Here is an 18,923-nt window from a genome sequence, read left to right as displayed (position 1 = left end):
ATTTTTGATGAAATTTCAGTCAAAAGTCAAGAAAATTTTTTCATCAGTGTGTTTTGATTTGTTCACGTCTAGCCCCATCTTGTTTTTTGAATTTGTTTTTCATTTTTTGTTTCACTTTATTAATTTTATTTTCAATATTTTTATTCCTTTTTAACTCCTTTTTTTGTTTTCTCAATATTTTTTTTTTAATAATACAGTTAAGGAACGTCCAATAATCAGTGCAAAAATAACTATCTTGGACCCTCTCTCCTTTTGTAAAGATCTTTAAAATTTTCCGTATGGGTTGCAATGCTCTGCCAGAAAACCTTTTCCCTTCTCCCCAAGCGTGACGCATTTTATAGACTTTCCACTCGCAATGAAAAGAACTGTGTAGGGTTTCAAGAGATGAATGCCATGACTATTAAGCGTGTCTTGTATTCTGCTCAAAACAATTTTAGCAGCACATTACTCTCTTTAAATGAAAAGTAGTCGAGCATAAGTAAATTTCCTGGTTCCATTTGAGGCTGATTTTACAGTTTGTTTGGTATTTTGGTTACACTTTGAGCTAGTTTGAATAGTAACAATGCCGGTAGTTTCATCCAAACTGATGTTTACCCATTTTTTCTCAATTATAAAACCTATTTTGAGCTAACATTTACTGACATCACTAGCATTTTTAAAGCAGACTGGATCATCGAATATTTCATCCTGATTATACTCGCATATCACACAAGATTGGACCAATTATGCGAGAAGTTTTTTGCCGGCAATCACGGAAAAAAGACTATTCCCAAAACATTCCTCGAGCGTCATGATACTATATTTTAACCTAATGGTTCTACCATTCGCTCGTGGGGCCTTGCACATACCATTCGAGTGCATCAGCTTGCTCATTGCTCTTTAGCTTCCGTACGCGACTACGGTTAGCTCTAAAGGGGCATTATTCACACAACATTCGACTCTATAGAATAAGACAGCAATCATCCATCTTCTGCTGTTCAGTGCCCTACTGCCCTACCGGATAATTCATAGTTCCAACAGTAAGCTTTTCAACAGAGTTTGTAACTTTAATTGTAATTGTAATTATAGCCTTCTCGGAGATTTTTTGCTACGTAACACTGATCTTACCTCTCCCCCCGCCCCCTAGATAACAACTCGTAACACTGAATGATATTCCCTTCTCCCTATAAGCGTTACGTAGTTCTTGGATGCATTAAAAATTTTTTTAAAATCTCTGAAGTAGGAAATTGATTTAAAAAAAAATTCTGGGTAGTACTAAACACAAAAAAACATTTCTGGGTAGTACTAAACTCATTTGCGTATATTTTGCAAACATATTAATTTACAGAATATTGTCTGACCTCATACTTCCTTGCTGCATCAAACAATGTCAATAGCAGCACTTACGTCCGTTCGATCGGAACAATTGCCTCCACCAGCCAGCTTTCAATGTACAGTTGAACCCGATGTTTGGCATCCAGAAGCGCCGGTGAATCGTACCCGGTGATCGAGTTCAAATCCGGACTGTTGAAATAACCAGGAATAACGATGGCACCCGAGCGCGGCTGGTGATAGTCGGTGATCGAAATGTCCCGAATCGGATCCAGTGCTCCGTTGGTGAACAGAACGTTTGAGATGAGCGGATTTTTGCCACCGAAATGCATGTTGGTTAGATGGACTCCGTCCACCACCACTTCACTGGTCAACCAACTACCGTAGACAGCTCGACAGAAGTTCAGGAAGTAGTTCATCGTGACGCGGAAACCAAACGGCTGATCAGGCGAGTCCGCCGTCAGAAACCAACCGAACTCCGTGCAGAATTGATAAACGCGCTGCCGCAGTCCCAAGACATTATTTTCGGGATAGTAAATTTCCTCATACTGATGAGCCGCAACGGACGATTCAAAATCGAACGGCATGCACGGTAAATAGCTGTAGTGTTCCGTAACCCATTCCGCTAGGATCTGCAGATCTGTCTGTGCAGTGCTGTTACCAAGCACCTGGCACAATTCCGCCGTAAATTCCGTTGATTGGGGCTGCTGTAGAATCTCTTCCTGGATACTGGCTTTAATATTGAAGAAGAATGTTTCAACATCCAGCATGTCATCGGTGTTCACTGGTAAACACGTGTTGAACAAATCAGTGACCGAGTCCGTCAATCCAGCATCGAAGAGAGCTTCACCCGTCCGGAAACCACGCCAAATAGTTCCAAAACAGTCATCCCCACCATGATCACGAATTACCTCGCCGATTTCGAATGCGTACTCCTTAAAGTTGAACCGAGCGTCGACCTGTCCACTCGAAACCCAGGCTCCATCCACCAGGTGTGGATATCGCTGACGCATCCAGGTTGCAATTGCTCCTGCATAACCCGTTCCCGCCAAAATTACTCGCGCGTTTCCGTCACGCACCACGTTATTGCGCAAATGTACGATCCATTCCGCCACGTCAACCAGAGCTTGCTCTACCGTTAGGAACCGCAGGTTTTCCACCGACAAATCACTATTAGATGAGATTTAGTTAGACAAAAAAACGTCAAACCCCTAACATGAAGAACTTACTCCGTTGGAAAGCTGGCTCCGTAGTAGCGATGCTCGTTGGTGAACAACCAGGCGCGCTCATAGGCAGCAACATCGTGGAAATGTCCATGTTCGATATAATACTGCGTCAGAGGCCAATTGCCGCCGAGAAAGATGAAAATTGGTCCTCCCGGCTGATAGAACTCATCGTTGGAAAAGTAGTCAAACTGGAACACAGCACGGTTCTGCGGGTTGAAATGGTCTACGCGGGTAAGAAACTTATAGCCAATGGTACGCGGATTAGTCGATACGTATCCTTCCGGAACGTGCAGCATGGGAAAGATGTCCAGAATTTTCTGCACGATAGGAGCGACTGGAATGACTGATTTTGCTTCGGTTATGGCCACCACGGCCAGAACCAGCCACACCGCTAGGGTCACTTTGTTTACCATGCTCTTTCGTTGCGTCCGTTTGCCTCGACAACTCGTCAAAGTCTGTCCAGACGATGGCAGTGATTGAGATTTACCCAAAAAAAAGGTCTTGAGTAATCTGCAATCTTAAGTCATTTGATAGGCTATAAAAGTAGTAATCGAGCCTTTTCAGCAGACATCATATATTATCAGGCAGGAAAAAGACTGATGACGACGGTGTGACGGTAGTATCGGCACTTTCTCGCTGATAAGCGGTAAACACGTGCGAATGACGAACGGCCTTCGTTATGCAGTTATTATCTAATCTGATGGTTTTTACGATTCAGACAGATAGTAAGGGAAAACCCAAGTGATAATGTTGAATATAGATTATGTTGAAGAAAATTGAGAAAGTTTGGATTTTTTCATGGTGTTTTATCACATTAAAGTTATAATTTTCTGACTGTACAGTTTTTCAAAAAAAAAAATTTTAGTGTAAAACTCCGAGACATTCCAATGACAATTCGTCAAAATACTTATTTTTAATAAAAACAAAAAAAAGAACGCAATATATTTGGTGAAAGTTAATATTTCCCTTCTCAAACGGCAATCGTTATGCAGTCATTATCTCATCTGATGGTACTCTTCAAGCCTTTCACTGGACAAAAACCGTTTCAACCGGTTATGAATTGCATTCTAGGGCGGAAAAAAGTTGCACTAATCGCAGAGCAACCATTTGAAAGTCCCATTCCTGTTGCCATTGTCGGACACGGATTCTTCATCAATACCCCCTCCCCATGTACCTTCGTAAAACGACAGCCAAGTGTTTGTAAAACGAGATTAAGCACCAAACGAAGCCGCTTCGATTTACACTTCCCATTGATGACAACCGCAACTCATCGCGCTTTGAGAGGGACACAGCCAGCGAATGCCATTCCGATTGAGTTCACATTCCGGATCAGTTCAACATGGTGCCCTTAGGTTGGTACACGCACAATGCTTCCCGTTGATGTCCACGCCGCGGCCGTGCCGCCATTGATGGGCTCGCTCGACTGGGCTCGCAGAAATAATGATGAAACCGTTCGCTTTGATCCATCCTTTTCCATTCATTACTCTTTACCAGCATCACTTCTTCACAGTTGGCATGTGCAGCGCACAGTTGAAAGCGGCTTGGGTAAGCTCAATTTACGCACCATCCTCGCAAGCTTCCGTCCATGAATCATCCACAGATGTTAAACGAGAGTCTCCGGGATCGAATGAAAGCGTCGCTCTAGTTGGAGCAGCCCTAACAACGAAATCAATTTCGTCACATGCGACCACCAAGCGGTCGCCCTCTCTTCATGAAAAGTTCTTCTGGTACGATTAATCAGCCGTGTTTCCACATGGCTTGTACGTTCCAGCTAGCAATACGTAATAAGATTTATTAACTAACTGTGTGACATGGCTGCTCGTAATATTCCAATTTGGAAAAGTTTCTGCCGGGGACAGTTCAGCCGAACTTCCTCGCGGGTTAGATCATTATTCAATAATTAGGTGTTTTCTGGGTAACACTCCGACGGTGGAAAGATCTGCTGTCGGTAGAAATTACGCACGGGAGCTGGCAGCACTTGCAGTTAAACTTAAGCTGAAAAGTTAACACTGGGTATTTTCCACCAATGGAAAAAATATCAGACTCAACAGTATCTCTTTAAGAGAACATATGCAAAATCATTATGAAAGCAAAATCATTATGAACGTATTGAATTTTTTCATTCAGACATTTTTGTACGCAAAATTAGACTGCATTAAATAATCTTTCAAAATTTAATTTTTTTATGGTAAGATTAGATAGGATTTTTTAAAATTTGGGGTTTTCAAAACTACTCTCCAATTAAGTAGAGTGCTAGTGGCAGGAATTTTATGCATTATCCATAAGTACCTATCATAGATTGGAGCTAGTGTTAGAAGGATGGATCTGCATCCGACGAGGTTGGTGGTGCGATCTTCGTGCACCATTCCATACGGCCACCGTTTGGCAACATATATGAAATCGCATCATAATAAGAGTATCGGAATACAAAAAAAATCGGAATTTTATCATGCAAGAATTTTTTTTCTATTCTGATACCTAAGAGACAACCGTAACGTCAACGTATGTCTACACGCAAAAATTTTCCTTATTACTTTAGAAGCAATAGCGCAAAATTGCCTTTTGGGTAACAAACCTATTACTTAAAAGGCAATAAAATTCTTCCCCAGTCAAGTAACAACACATACTGTCATACATTTAGCACGTGTTACGGAAGTACGACTATCTAATAATGGTCGTTTCAACCACATGCAAGATTTTTTTCTGTCAAAAACTGCTCCCTTTCCATCTCAAGTTAAAAAAAGTCACACACATAGTCGCATATGTTGCACATGTTACAAGTTTCTTCAATCACCAATTCATCCGGTGAGCGTGTATTAGTTCGCTCGTTGTATGCATACGGAGTAGAGGAAGAATATGACAAGAGCTGCCAAGCAGCATTTTCCCCGTCATAGAGTATGCAAACGTTGATGATTTCAAAGACTTGAAATGCGTCTTTAAATGACATCACGATCTGTAAACTGCGTTAGAGAAAAACGAAAACATTCGCTTTCTTGCAAGCTATCCAAAACACATACTCATTGGTTCATGGAAACTCATTTGCACCTGTTTGAAAATACAAAACTCGTGCCCATCCAGAACAATATTCGCAACTTCGGCAACTCTGTTCAGACAGTATAACGTATTTTTATTTCAAGTAAACACTGGGGGACGAAACGAAAGTGTTTCTAATTAGACATTTGAGATTGACGGGTGAGATTCTCATTATGTGTGGATGAAGGGACAAAAATGAATCTGATCGTTGCATCAATACAAATGCAGCGAGTGAAGTCTTGCTAACACATGCATTGCGGTGCTTGGCTGTATGTTCTCCTGCAGAAACACATACAAGCGTGTGCCCGTCATAATTTTTGTTACTTTTCGGTTATTACTATTTGTGTATAATGCGCAGTCATAAGACACAATAAGTAATAAAAAATTGCCCTAAAGTAATAAAATGTTCCCCGTTTGCGTTGGGTGTAGCAATAGGTCTGGGAATACACTCGATTGGGGTTAACCAATTTGTTTCCCGTTTTCTTCGGGAGCAGAGCAGCTTGAAAATTCGACAAAGCACCTCCCCGGACAATGGTAACGCCGCATAAAAGCTGATTTAATCCCCGCCATTGCGGATTCTTGCTTTATTATCTTTAGCAGCGTTTCCCGCAAATTACAACATTTCTACAGCAAGGCTGCTAGATACTCCAGCACCAGCAAGCGTAATTTTCATTACGCAGCAGACGCTGATGTCGACCTACCGGGATTCGAAGCTCAGCACGAGATGAACGAGACTCTATCTTTCCCTTGACATCTTCTTCTTTGCCACAACCAGACATTGTAACTTGCAAATTCGATTGAACGGATTAAAGATGTGACGATGAACGAAACTGCTACCTGTATGACGAAAAAACCCATATGATTATTTTTAATACAAACGGAGAGGACTAACGCAAAAAGCAGGCGGCACTGCGTTGTAGTTGTGGTCCCCGTGGCTCTGGGGTAAACGATGATGGTCGGCTAGCTCTCCCATACGGTTGTGATATCGTGTTCGATCTCCGATCACGTCAAGGATCTTTTCGAGCTGAAATTTTCTCCTGACTCAGCACTGGGCACGGTGTATCGTTGCTACACATGAAATATGTGTCTAAAACAATAACGATAACGAATTCTCTCAACTAATCTAGGTCATCAAGACCGCAATAAGTCCCACAGGCTAGCGTGCGATATTGTTAAACTACGTTGTAGTTATACAGTCGAACGTTGTGCACTTATGTCGAATTCGGTTTTCGAGGTGTAGCTACACTTTTTCCGGACTATAGTTTGCAGCTTCAAATAAAACATTTTCAGTGTAGTTGAATTGGTATGCGTAATAATGGGATAACTGTCAATTCGTTTTGTTTTGGTCATTATCGCCATCGTCATTTTGTCTCGTTTCCATTTCATATATCCATCTCGCAAATGTGCTGAAAAAAAATTTACCTGACACTTTACCACGTGGAACGAGAACCAAAACAAACCAGTTTGGACACATACGTGTGAACGGGTTAGTAACTTCCTACAGTACACTCTGCTTTTTTCGGGTGTAGTCCGGGACAAAAAATGGGTAGTCAGAGACAGAAAAATTGTAGTCCATAAAGTCAAATAAAACATTTACGGTGTCAAAAGTGTCGTTTGAGTAGCTATACCACGAAAACGTTTTTCGTGATTTGTAAACCCATCTAGAAGCATAGCGTTGAAAATGCACCGAATACAAACGAAAAACATCCAATTTCAGACTCTCGTCTCTTCGCTGTGGCCTGGAAAGTTAGCCAGGAACGCTGGGTCCGAAGCTTGAAGCAATGTTGAATTGTCTTACCTTGCAAATTCCAAGCTATAAAAAAGTGGCGCTGAAAGTCCTTGAAAAGGAATTGTTTCTAACTAAATGCGTTCATATTTTGATCATCGAGCTAGTTAAGACAATGTAAGATTAAAATCTATGATTGGGCCATTTAGTGATGTGTAACACAGATCGGAACTCGGAACACTCGGAAAAATCGTTTGTTAATAAAACTAAAAGAAATGCTGCCAGAACTAACAAAAAACGAGAATCATCCCGCGTAATATGCAAATGGCAATCCGCAAAGACCATAAAACTAATAGACCTGCAGTGTGCCACTACTGTGACACTTCTTAGCGCCTCAAAATCATTCAATCGAAGCATGGGTGCAGCTAAATTGTACTTTGAAAAAGAAAATTGTTTCAAAAATAGCTCGTTTTATTACTGTTAGCTAAGTTTTGGCGAGTGGCGGGAAAATAATACCAACTTCAAAAAAATAATTCTTAGGCGTTGAAAAGTGCCATTAGTCTGTCACAATAGTGACACCAGCAAGTTTGTTTAATTGATCGTCATTGCGGATTGCCATTTGCCGATGACACAGGATGTTTCTAGTTTTGTTATTATTTTTTCAAACTGGCAAGCAAGTAAACATACGCTACTAGTACACGCACCATTAACTATTAGTTTCTGTATAACGGTGCACTCCACAGAGACGAAGGATCCAGAATTTAGCGCTGTGGAAGATGACTTAGGATCACCAGTCCGATTTCCTCTGTTGATCCGTTCGCTCTGGAAAGCTGCAATCGAATGAGCAGGTGTTCCAGCAAAAACTACAAAATCATATCATATTTGAAATCGCCGCCTGCTGCGCTGTAACTTATCACAGCTTTGTTTGCTGCAGGTTGTTCCACTTTCCAGTATTTCAATGACAATGAAAACTAAAACGTGACAACTAAAAGTTAACATACTATAAGCGGACCATTGTGCACTCATGTGAGTAAAATAACAAAACCATAATGTTTAGAAAGTCAAATCATCTGTACACTTTAGTGTCGGCTGTGCTGGAGAAAATGTAGACTGACACTGAGAGTTTCGATTTTTGGTCTAGGTTTCAGTTCTGATTAGTTGGAATCTACGTTTAATAAGGCTCCACATTTTTCAATAAAACAATAGTAAGTGTCAAAAATCACATTTTTTTGGCATTTTAGTGGACGCACAGCTTATTTTCCAATCGATCGCTGTAAGCATAAAGGAAATCCGTTGGGGGCCATTCACATTACACGTGGACAGCTTTGGGAAGGTGGGGGGGGGGGGTCTGCATAATGTCCACGGTCCAACCACCTTTTTCGAATTCAGATGGGCAGTTGTCCCCGGAGAGCGCGGGAGGGGAATCAAAATCGTCAAAAATGTGTCCACGTGGAATTTAGATGGCCGCTTGGAAACTAACTGAGTTTCAAGAATTTGAAAGTGGACAATTTTCATGACGTTTTTCATGTTTTCAGTTTTTTAATTTGCACCCCTATGTTGCCGTAAGGCGTAATTCTACGTCAAAATTTTCTGATTCGATTATATGAGAATAGGATTCGTTTATATGAATCGGAAAAAATCATATGTAATCGTCCGACCTAAAGCTCCAAACACAAGTTACTGGCAGTTGCAGAGGAAGCACAATTGTTCTTCTCGTAATACAATAATATAAGTAATATTATATAATAGTCATACTGGGCACAATCATAATAGCGCGCGCGAAATCTCTGCGAAATGGCCCACAATGAGAGCAAATTTGAACGCGGTCGAACGAACTAGTAGGTTTGAGCTAAGACATCTACTGAGTATAAAAAATTGGCAAAATTCTATGCATTTTGATCAATAATATCTGTCCAGAAGCTTAGAAAATAATGAAATGAAAGGGTGCAACTCCATGAAACATAGACTTAATTTTTTATTCGACCATTTTTTATGTTTCTATGGGCTAATTTTTTTTTGCTCCAATCAAATCACGGTTATTGTTGTTTATCAAAAATTTGTAACTTTTGAGCCGTGTAACCGATTTTAAAACTTTTGACATCAAATTAGATGGCCCTTTCAAGGGAAAATACCAAACTGAACCTTTAGTCACAACAGCCATGTGAAAACTATAATGCAAACAGTTTTTTGTGGCTTTGGATTGTTTAAAACCCAGGAGACCTTATTGGTTAATTTTTTCTTTGGGGTTCCTCATGAAATTTTACATAAGACATAAAGCTATTTTTTATTAAGAAGATATGAGTAGGACTCAAAAGCTCCGTCCTCTTGAAAAATCTCCCCATGCTAAAATTCAGCTCCATCGGACTTCAGGAACACGTGCCTCAAAGCGGTCAAAGTTTCAACTTTTTGACTGATGAAAAATATGCACGAAAACGAATTTTTTTTTCGATGCCATATATATTAGAAATGCATAAAACGTCGAGATCTAGTGTTATCTGAAAAAAAATTTTTTTGGAGGAAAATATCAATTTTCTGAAACTTTTTTTTTTTTAACTAGAAGGCTCGAGCTGGAGCCAAAACATAATGAGAAAAATTAGCCCTCGAATTTCAGTTAGCAGAAGGGCTCAAAACTATCGTCTTCTCAAAATATGTCCCCATATAAAATTTCAGCTCAATCGACCTGTAAGCGGTCAAAGTTTCACTTATTTTATTATAAAGAAAAGCATATGAAATTGTTGATATCCAAAATTATCTTTTTATGCCAAATGTCTTAGAAATGCAATAAAACGTCGAGGTCTGGTGTTGACTCAGAAAAAAAAATTGGAAAAAACAATTTTCTGGGACTTGAAATTTTTTGAGCTGGAAAACTTCTAAGTTCCAAAAAGTTTTCGACATTCCAAACATCTTATGTCAAGTGATTAGAAAAATCTATCTATTATATAAAATTATCTTTCCACAAAATATTTTTTTTTCTTTATTAGAGAGGCTTTCAGCTTTTGGCTGGTTCGCCTCCACAAAATAAATAAAATATGTAATACTTTTTGTAAAATTTCCTGAAGTCTTCTGAGTAATAATCCTCCAAAACGGCAGAAATGGTTTGTATCATTAATTTTACATGGTTATTGTTATTTAAAGTACTGTTGTTATCTTTTCTTAACAGACAAAGGGCCTTTCAAGAGAAAACATTCTTTATTTTAATGTTAAAAGTTTCTGAATCAGTTAAAAGTTACAATTTTTTATGTTGAAAATTAAGAAAATTGTCGATTTTTTGGCAAAGTATCACCTTAAGGGGCCTAACAAAAAAAAACTGGTCTGCAATTTTTGCGAAAAAAAAACACTACAGTACTGTTTCGATTTTATTACGCGGAAGAAAACCCTGCCGTGACTTGGTGGAATGATAAAAATCCATAGTTTTTATTAGATTTCATTTGTTATTGAACAAAAACTACCAATCTCCATCATTTTACCGAATCCACAGTCTCACTATTTTTTTTATCGTGAATAAATTGAAACAGCACTGTATAGTTATTTTGCATATAATCGGAATGAAAACAAAATCTTTTGAAACCTCTTTTGCACGAAATTGCTGTGTGTTTTTTTTTTTTTTTTTGAAGCCTAATTATTACCAACAACTTTACCGAAGACTACCGGTTGGCTAGGAGCTCCAACAATAACAGGAATGGCTAGGAAGCTATAATCTTCCATTTTTTCAGTTTGAGGTCTGGGACATTTTTGGCCTTGGCGACTAGTTGTCAACACAGGTTTTTGAAGAGCTCAAACTGAAAAAAAAGAAACATTTTAGCCCTTTAACCGTTCCTGTAAATTGTGGAACCCTTAGCCAACTCGGAAGTGTGTAAAGTCTTCAGAGACTTAGATGACCTTTTCCCGTAAGCAAGCGTAGAAACGCCGAAACCAGCGAGCAGTTACTCTGCGGCCTTTTGACGCACTACTATCTTTGCTAGGAACACCACCACGGTCAAGTCTTGTGTACTCGTCATTTGACGGTAAATTTTTCAATAGAATGTTGGTTTCCCTTTTTTATTCTGCTTGTTTCTGGTTGCGGTCGTTGCATTAGATTAGTGATTGATTAAAAAAAACTACAAAACTGTGACATCAAACAATTGGATTCCTTATATAATCCATAACATAACTGCGTATTTCCTAAACTCGTAACATTACTATGCTGATAAGTGATCCGAAAACTGTGTTTTTTGAAGCAGCGGCTTTACGATTATTTTCTGATGTAAGCAAGCCAGACTAGGGAAATCCATATCGATTCAATTTGACCGCTTTAACGAGGCGCCGGCCGTCCCGATAAGGGGTTGATATCTCAAATCAGCTGTTCAATCTACAGCTCGGGGAGAAACCGCACTGACCGCTGGCATAATTGCACTCGCTTGCTGCTCAACGGTGCAATCTTTCGAAAGCTATACTATTTTTAATTGAAATGTACTGAAGGTTGGCAATCTGTGAACTTTCAAATCATAATCATTGACCCGAATCGCCATGGAAATTGTACACGATGGGCTGAACCGAATTCGCACGCAATCTGCCCCCATGGTCCCCGCTGCCTGGCAGCAGCGTGGAACCGGAACGAAGAGGAAAACTCATTTTACGCTCATTCGATCAGCGTTTCCTCCCCTCTTCGCTTTTCACCGTTCCCCTGCAAAGCCTGAGACGGTCGATTCGCGACGAAGCGCGGCCAATTCGGGAAATTGAAATTAATTCGATTTCTACAGCATACTGCGCCGATGAGCCGCTCTTCTAATAATTAATTCTACTCAACGCGTTACCGCCGATCAAATAAGCTCAAGTTTATCGGCATGGAAGCTGATAATAGGGCTGCGCTGGAGACAGACGTGACGAGCATGAAATTTTAACTTTTATGACTTTATAGAGATAAAATGCTGGCCGATGTTTGTTGACACTTTCCCCGAAACGTGTCGTAACAAAGTCCGAGTCGCTCAGTTAGCACATTGTAAAAGCGAAGCGAAGGGGGTTTACGGGCACACACATTCCGGATTTATCAGGCCAGAATATGAAAACGAACACGAATCGGTTTTTGGCAAAACTATTATTCCACTGGGACGCGTGAATATGCGGTGCCAAGATAAATATTAAAATAGAGATATAACTTCTGACATCTACGCAGCTATTATTCTGCCATAAACGGGGGAAACGGGAAAGGTCGTAAAAGTTTCCCACAGCATTATGCTCTGAGGGGCATAGCAGAGCAGAAATATGATAGATTAGAAGGCGAACGGAGTCTATCTGAGTGGTCTATGTGTGACTCAATGCATCATACCATGTTGACCTCGAGAAAAAGGACATTTTTGACACGCACTTGGCGTAAATCATTTTCTCGTTTATTATTGGGTGCTTGGTATTTTATGTCAAGACATGTCTGCCTGCTGGGAAAATTCGGCACACATAAAAGTGGAATGTGTTTCGATCTGGTGCTCTTCGATAGTGCAGGTAAATGGAAAATCGCCCGCAAGATACCACCTCATATTTCGGTTTGAGAATATCAATATTGTCATCAACACTGTACATATTGAAATGCTGATCAACAACACTGGATTTGAAGCATATTTATCTTTGTCCGCAATTTAACGTATAAAGTGTACATTCCGGAAATTAATCAAATATCTGTTACAATAAACAACCGCGAATGGATTATTTCTCTGCAGAATATGAATCCCTAATCACACAAATCATCGTAAACTAAAACGTGAATAGATTCGATGCCCAATCCATCGCATTTATCCACGCCAGTGCACACAGTGTGGGGGCACGGTTTAGGGAAGTTCGACTAACACGGCTCAATTCCACCTCCATGCTACCCACTCTTCCTTTGGACTGTTCCAATTCACACGTCAGTAGCGCAGAGGTTTAACAGCCTAATTTGGCGGGCAGTTGCGAAATTCTAGCGGTGTCTGAATAAATTCACAACCAACATTGTAATTCACCGGAAAATATTTGCTCTTAATTAACTTGCGGCTGTCGGTTGCGTTTCTTGACTGAACCCACACGCACACACGCACGTCCTGATTGCCGTCCATTTTGCGGGTTGGCGGCGAATGATAGCATGAGCGATTTGCTATGAATTGTGCTTGTTGCTATGGCAGTGAATTTTACTCGAATTTGGTCAGGGTTTTCTTTGATTTTCGACGATGAAAATGCATTCAAAGCGGTCGATGGTGCGTAATTTATCAAATGCTCCTTACCCGAGCGAGGAATTGTCATGTGGAATGGATTTACGACACTTAAAAGGATGATTGGAAAAATTAATATTTGCGCTGTTTAGAATAACTGCCGGTTTCCTTTATCATTTTCCGGAGAAAACATTTTTAACATGTTTTACATTTTTGCTTTCTTTGACGTTTTCAACATATTTGACACGTTCGACATATTTGACCTATTTGACCGGTTTATTAACGGCTGGGCAATGCGTAAGTAAAGTAAGTAAAAGACCTATTTGGCCTATTTGACCTACTTAACCTATTTTACCCATTTGAGCTCTTTGACCTATTCGAGCTATTTGATCTATTTGACCTGTTTAACATATTTAACCTATTTGACCTATTTGACCAATTTGAGCTATTTGATCTATTTGACCTGTTTAACATATTTAACCTATTTGACCTATTTGACCAATTTGACCTGTTTGACATATTTGACTTATTTTACCTATTTTACCCATTTTACCTATTTTGTTGATTCTCCTCTGCTTTGTTTTATACTCATTTGTTCTGCATGCCGTTGTATAATTTTACGAAAAATATGGTAACCCACCATTTTTGATCTGGCCAAATTTGACACTGGTGTTTCTATGGGCTTAAGGTGACAACTAGTGCTATATAATATATTTTATTGAATCACGCCTAACTTGTGAAAAGGGTTTATGTAAAAAATTGATGATTACAAATGTTTACTAATAGAACCAGATCCGTTTGTTCGATCGGTGTTACGTCTTAGTAAATTGATAAATCTAAAAACTAATTAAAATGTGTTCATGTCAAAAAAGCTCCTAATATATATATTTTTTTTTTCAACGAAAACATTCTCGTGGATAAATAAAAAAAATGTTAATTTTTTTTATAGAAGAAAAATTGAAAAAGACCATTTTGTATATTTGGTATGAGTTAAAACAAAAAATAAAACAAAAAATATCATAAATTGAATATCTTGAAAAATTGCATTAATTTTTTTACGATGCCTGTTATTTGTAGAAGAATAAAGTTATAAACTTCAACATAACAATTTTTCGAACTAAATTTCTATTTTTAACAACGGCTTTTACCCGTTAGCATTCAAGTTCATTAAGCATATAGTGTGTGCAGTAGAGAAAGAAACGAAAAATAAGCGAACTGGAAATAGGATACAGATTTGGTAAAATATACTGCATCCCGACGGGACATGAACATGTCTCCGGCATGGTGTTTTAACCAATTAAACTACGGGGGACGGTGGTACTGTTCCACAATCTATATGCGTATCACATTCCACTGCCGACTTATTCTATTGCTCATCCCTAACTACACACCCGTCGGGATGCGGTATATTTATATTCCAGGACTGTAAGCATTTTAAACAAAAAATATGTAATTCCAATTTCAGTTAAACAAAAAAAATAAGCCTGAGTTTACTTTACGTCAGGAAAAACCGATGGCTACTAACATAAATCAATCTCAAAAAAAAAAAAAACATCTCTAAAATGTAGAAGAAAGTAGGAAGAGCTCCTAGCCTCACGGTTACAGAGTCCGCTTTGACATGCGTTCGAATTTTAGTAGAATCAAACCGTTCGTTAACAGAAGGACTTTTACACACAGGTATCCTTGGGCAGAACTGGCATAAGATGTTCCTAGAACTGGCATAGGATGTTCCTAATGAATCGTCAGAATCGGTTTAATCCTCACCGGTCTTCTTAAGCTTTATGAGACCGTTTTGATTTATTTTTGCACTGTACACCATGTGTGTACAACGCGCATGTCGAGAGCTCATGTTGATTCACCTCGCAGTGTATTCATTTTTCAGCATTCACACTACAGAAATCATCAACTTAAGTTTTTCCACATTAAACGCACCGTACCTTATTGCAGTTGTGGGCGGCTGTGTGGCCTAACTGCTTGCAATGGGTGCAGTTATACGGGGTAAATACATCCGGCGAATGAGACATAAAACGAATTTGATGCAGTCCAGTATTTTTACACCAGAAAAGCCGGGATTCTTGAAACGGCCTACACCACTTTCTAAGATATACTCGTCAGACTAACTCGAATCGGTCAAACCACTGTAGCTCAGCTCAGAACAAGCTATACCGTTGGTAAGTTTTAGGACGGAACTTGTTAAGTAAGGTGTCCAAAAAAAATCCTTGTTGGAAAAGTAAAGGTGCTCAACGTTAAATTAAGAGATGTTTTTTATAGTGTTTTTGTAAAACATTTCGCTTTTCTGGAATTTTTTTTACAGGTTGCCAATACGTGATTTATGAAAAATGACTTTTTTAAGCTACAAAACCACTTTTCTGCACTTTTTTCAATTCTATTCGATTCCCACATTTTTTCGTAATATTTTTTAATTTTGTAGGAATAGTTTTGAATATTTTGCATTATTAAGTACAGAAGTACAGTACAGAACCCATAAAGTAGCGCAAATAAGTAAATTTTGCCCACAATTTTCAGATAGATCCCTCCAAACCATAGAAAAATCGGTCAAAAACTGAAATTTTTACTTTGCGGAATTTATGACGAAAGTTCACATGACAAAAGATCCTTGATATCTGATCAGGGGGCTGAGATAATGACATTTTTATACAGTCGAATCCCTCTATTACGACAATTTATATAGCGACAAATCTCTCTATAGCGACTTTCTCAATGATCCCTTCTGCACAATATTCATAAAAATTATTCGTTTTATTGCGACATTTCTCTATAACGACGATCCCTTGCGATGTCGCTATAAAGCGATTCAACTGTATGTGATGGAAAACTAAGAATTTTCACAAATATGTAAAAAAAACTTTTTAATTCTAGGAGACAAAAAATAATAATGTTCAGAAAAAATGCATTTTTGGATGGCTGATAGCTTAATAGCAGGTTTAAATATTCGGAAAATCTGACAAAAAAGTTAAAACGAAAATTGTGATTTTCAAGGCCTACTCATAGAAAACTTTATATTGCTCGTAATCAGTAAGAGATAGAATTATGATATCTACGGCAGAGCTTCTTGTTTTAAAAAAGTCCACAATTTAGTCGAAGACACTATGCATCTGTCTCAATGTGATTAAACAATAATTTTTAAACCTCATTCATTGACGGATTGATCACCCATCCTTTTACATTCAAAGATACATTTTTGAATATCCTGAAACTTTATGGCTAAAATCAACATTTGAATCAGTATTCATTTAATCGCACAAAAACGGCAAAATAACACACTGTGGAAATAAGATATTGAGCTTCACTGGCATTTTTCGTAAAAATGCTTAGTTTTCCATTACGTGCTAAAATGTCAATATCTCAGCTCCCTGGTAAGATATCAAGGCTTTTTTTTATGTGAATTTTTGTCATGCATTCCACTTTACAGGAAAAATTTTAGTTGTTGACTGGAAGAAATTGTTTATGTGTTGAAGGGTTTTATCTAAAAAATTTGATAAAAATTCACTATTTTGCGTTTTTTTAGCTCTGCGAGTTAAATAACAGAATGTAAAAATGTTCAAAGAGAACCCTAAAAAAGTTAAATACTACAAGGTATACAGCTCTAGGGTTGTATGAAATGGTGACGTGGGACTGAACACTGTAATTAGGGGATTTTTTGTTACAAAATATACAGAGTCTGCAGACAGAATCAATGTGTTTATTTTCAGCCTCCCCTGGAAATCAATTTTTGGAATATATTCAACAACACTCGAAGAAAGATCATTTATATTTGGCGATATTATGCCTTTAGTATTTTTTTTGTGCAAAAAAATATGTATTTAACAAGGCACAAGCATAGCGTGCTTGTTGAAGAAGCACCAAGAATTTCTCATAATGCGTCAAAGTCAGAATTATCTCTATATCCTCAAAAACCGAATCCAATAATGCTTACGTTATCATAATGAATGGTTTTGTCTTATTTAACTCTAACTAAATCAAATCTATAGTATGGATATTACTTTCAAAATAATATGGAAGCCCTTACAAAGGTTCATCAATTGGAAAACATAAGAAAATATTTTGAACAAAATTCCTAACAAGTTCCAGCAAAAAATCATAGAAATCCACAATTACATTTTTATTTTTTGCTTGACAATTTTTTCATTTGCCTGCAACTACATTCGCTGTATTACGAAGACAGGAAATATACGTTTATTATGGTAAAGCTTAGAATAAGAATATATATTATCTAACAATTTTGAAATATAAAAAGAGGTTTAGAGATTGTTCAAGGATGGGTATTGTTTCAAACTTTTAGGAAAACTTTTACCTTCGAGACATCATATTAGTCTAAGCTCATGGAAGCAAAAATAAATTGACCTATTGGGACGGGGAGACTCTGTCAATTTTTATTTCGAAATTGATACAGGGAATATCACAGGGAACGGATGGTGTCCATTCACGTCGTCTGTGCTAGGAATGCTCGCATGTCATTGGTTCATTATTCGCGTAAATTTGTTATTGAAATTATTATCAATTTTACCGCTTAGCAATGAAATTAGAGTGATAATTAACACATTACAAAATTGTTACACATTTTATCTATCCAACAACATAATGGTTATTGTTATTCATCATGTGGTTATGCTGTTATTAGCGTTTGAAATCTGACGCAACATTTGCCCGTTTCATTTCCAATTTTACAGAATGCATCCCAGTATAGTAAACAAAGACGTGTCCCACGTCAAAAATACACCCAAAAATGGGGGGGGGGGGGAATGAACAGAATCGCAAAAAGTTCAGAAAGATGATTTTTTGGCTTGAAAAAGCCATTTTTTCCATAAAATCAAAGTTGGGCCATCTGTAAAATCTGTCAAAAATACTTTAAATAATATTATCTTTCAATTTCGGTCACGGCACTGTATCGTGACGACAGGTTTTACGGAATCTAAACAATGTTCAGAGATTTCAAGGTAGGTCCTGCTTCGGGCCGGAAGAAAACAATCAAAAGACCCGATGATTTGTCTGGGTAAAGCCTGTGGAGTTAACAGGACTCAAGCCAGCGCACCAGTACGAGGTACAATAATCACGTGCCTCGTTACCTTTCCAGTTTTGTGTAAAGCGTTCGTCCACCAGATCACACAGTACTTGAAACACAAAATGTCAAAGTAAAACATGATCATAATATACCCAAAACAGGCTGAAAATTGTTTTTTAGGCTCAGACGAACAGAAAAATTCATCTAGAAATATACTTAAAATGGATTAAGCAAACTAGGTATTCCAAATCGATTTACAATGATGAAAATTATTCAAAAATTATATTGAATTTGGTTCAAATTACTAAAGTAATCCTAACAAGAGCATAAGTTGAAGAAAAAAGAGCAAAAGGCCAGTGATAAAATTATTCAAATTCAGCCCAATGATTAAAGAACAAAACTGATTTCAAATTCAGCTCACAGCTTAGTTGAGAGCACCTTAAAGAGTT

General features: G+C 38.2%; 2 protein-coding genes across 3 annotated transcripts in view; one reads left to right on the top strand and one right to left on the bottom strand.

Annotated features, from left to right (window-relative positions):
* The window catches only part of LOC129733200 (hemicentin-2-like), an 842,839-nt gene that overhangs the window by 550,699 nt on the left and 273,217 nt on the right, over positions 1 to 18,923 (top strand). The window lies entirely within an intron of this gene.
* Positions 1,272 to 2,950, bottom strand: LOC129733201 (putative serine protease K12H4.7). Its single transcript, XM_055694855.1, has 2 exons — positions 2,541 to 2,950; positions 1,272 to 2,481 (listed from the first exon to the last, which is right to left on the bottom strand). The coding sequence occupies exons 1-2, from the start codon at positions 2,948 to 2,950 to the stop codon at positions 1,383 to 1,385; spliced, it is 1,509 nt and encodes a 502-aa protein (XP_055550830.1). The 3' UTR covers positions 1,272 to 1,382.

The sequence above is a fragment of the Wyeomyia smithii genome, chromosome 3, assembly GCF_029784165.1.
Source record: "Wyeomyia smithii strain HCP4-BCI-WySm-NY-G18 chromosome 3, ASM2978416v1, whole genome shotgun sequence".
Lineage (NCBI taxonomy): Eukaryota > Metazoa > Arthropoda > Insecta > Diptera > Culicidae > Wyeomyia > Wyeomyia smithii.
Note: the sequence above shows the minus strand (reverse complement) of the source record. Positions and strands in the feature narration are given on the sequence as shown.

Bases quoted from the DNA above. Each gene is read 5' to 3' on its own strand.
- LOC129733201 (XM_055694855.1), bottom strand. From the start codon at position 2,950: ATGGTAAACAAAGTGACCCTAGCGGTGTGGCTGGTTCTGGCCGTGGTG. The intron at 2,482-2,540 runs GTAAGTTCTTCA...CTCATCTAATAG, and splicing joins GGAGCCAGCTTTCCAACGGA to TGATTTGTCGGTGGAAAACC.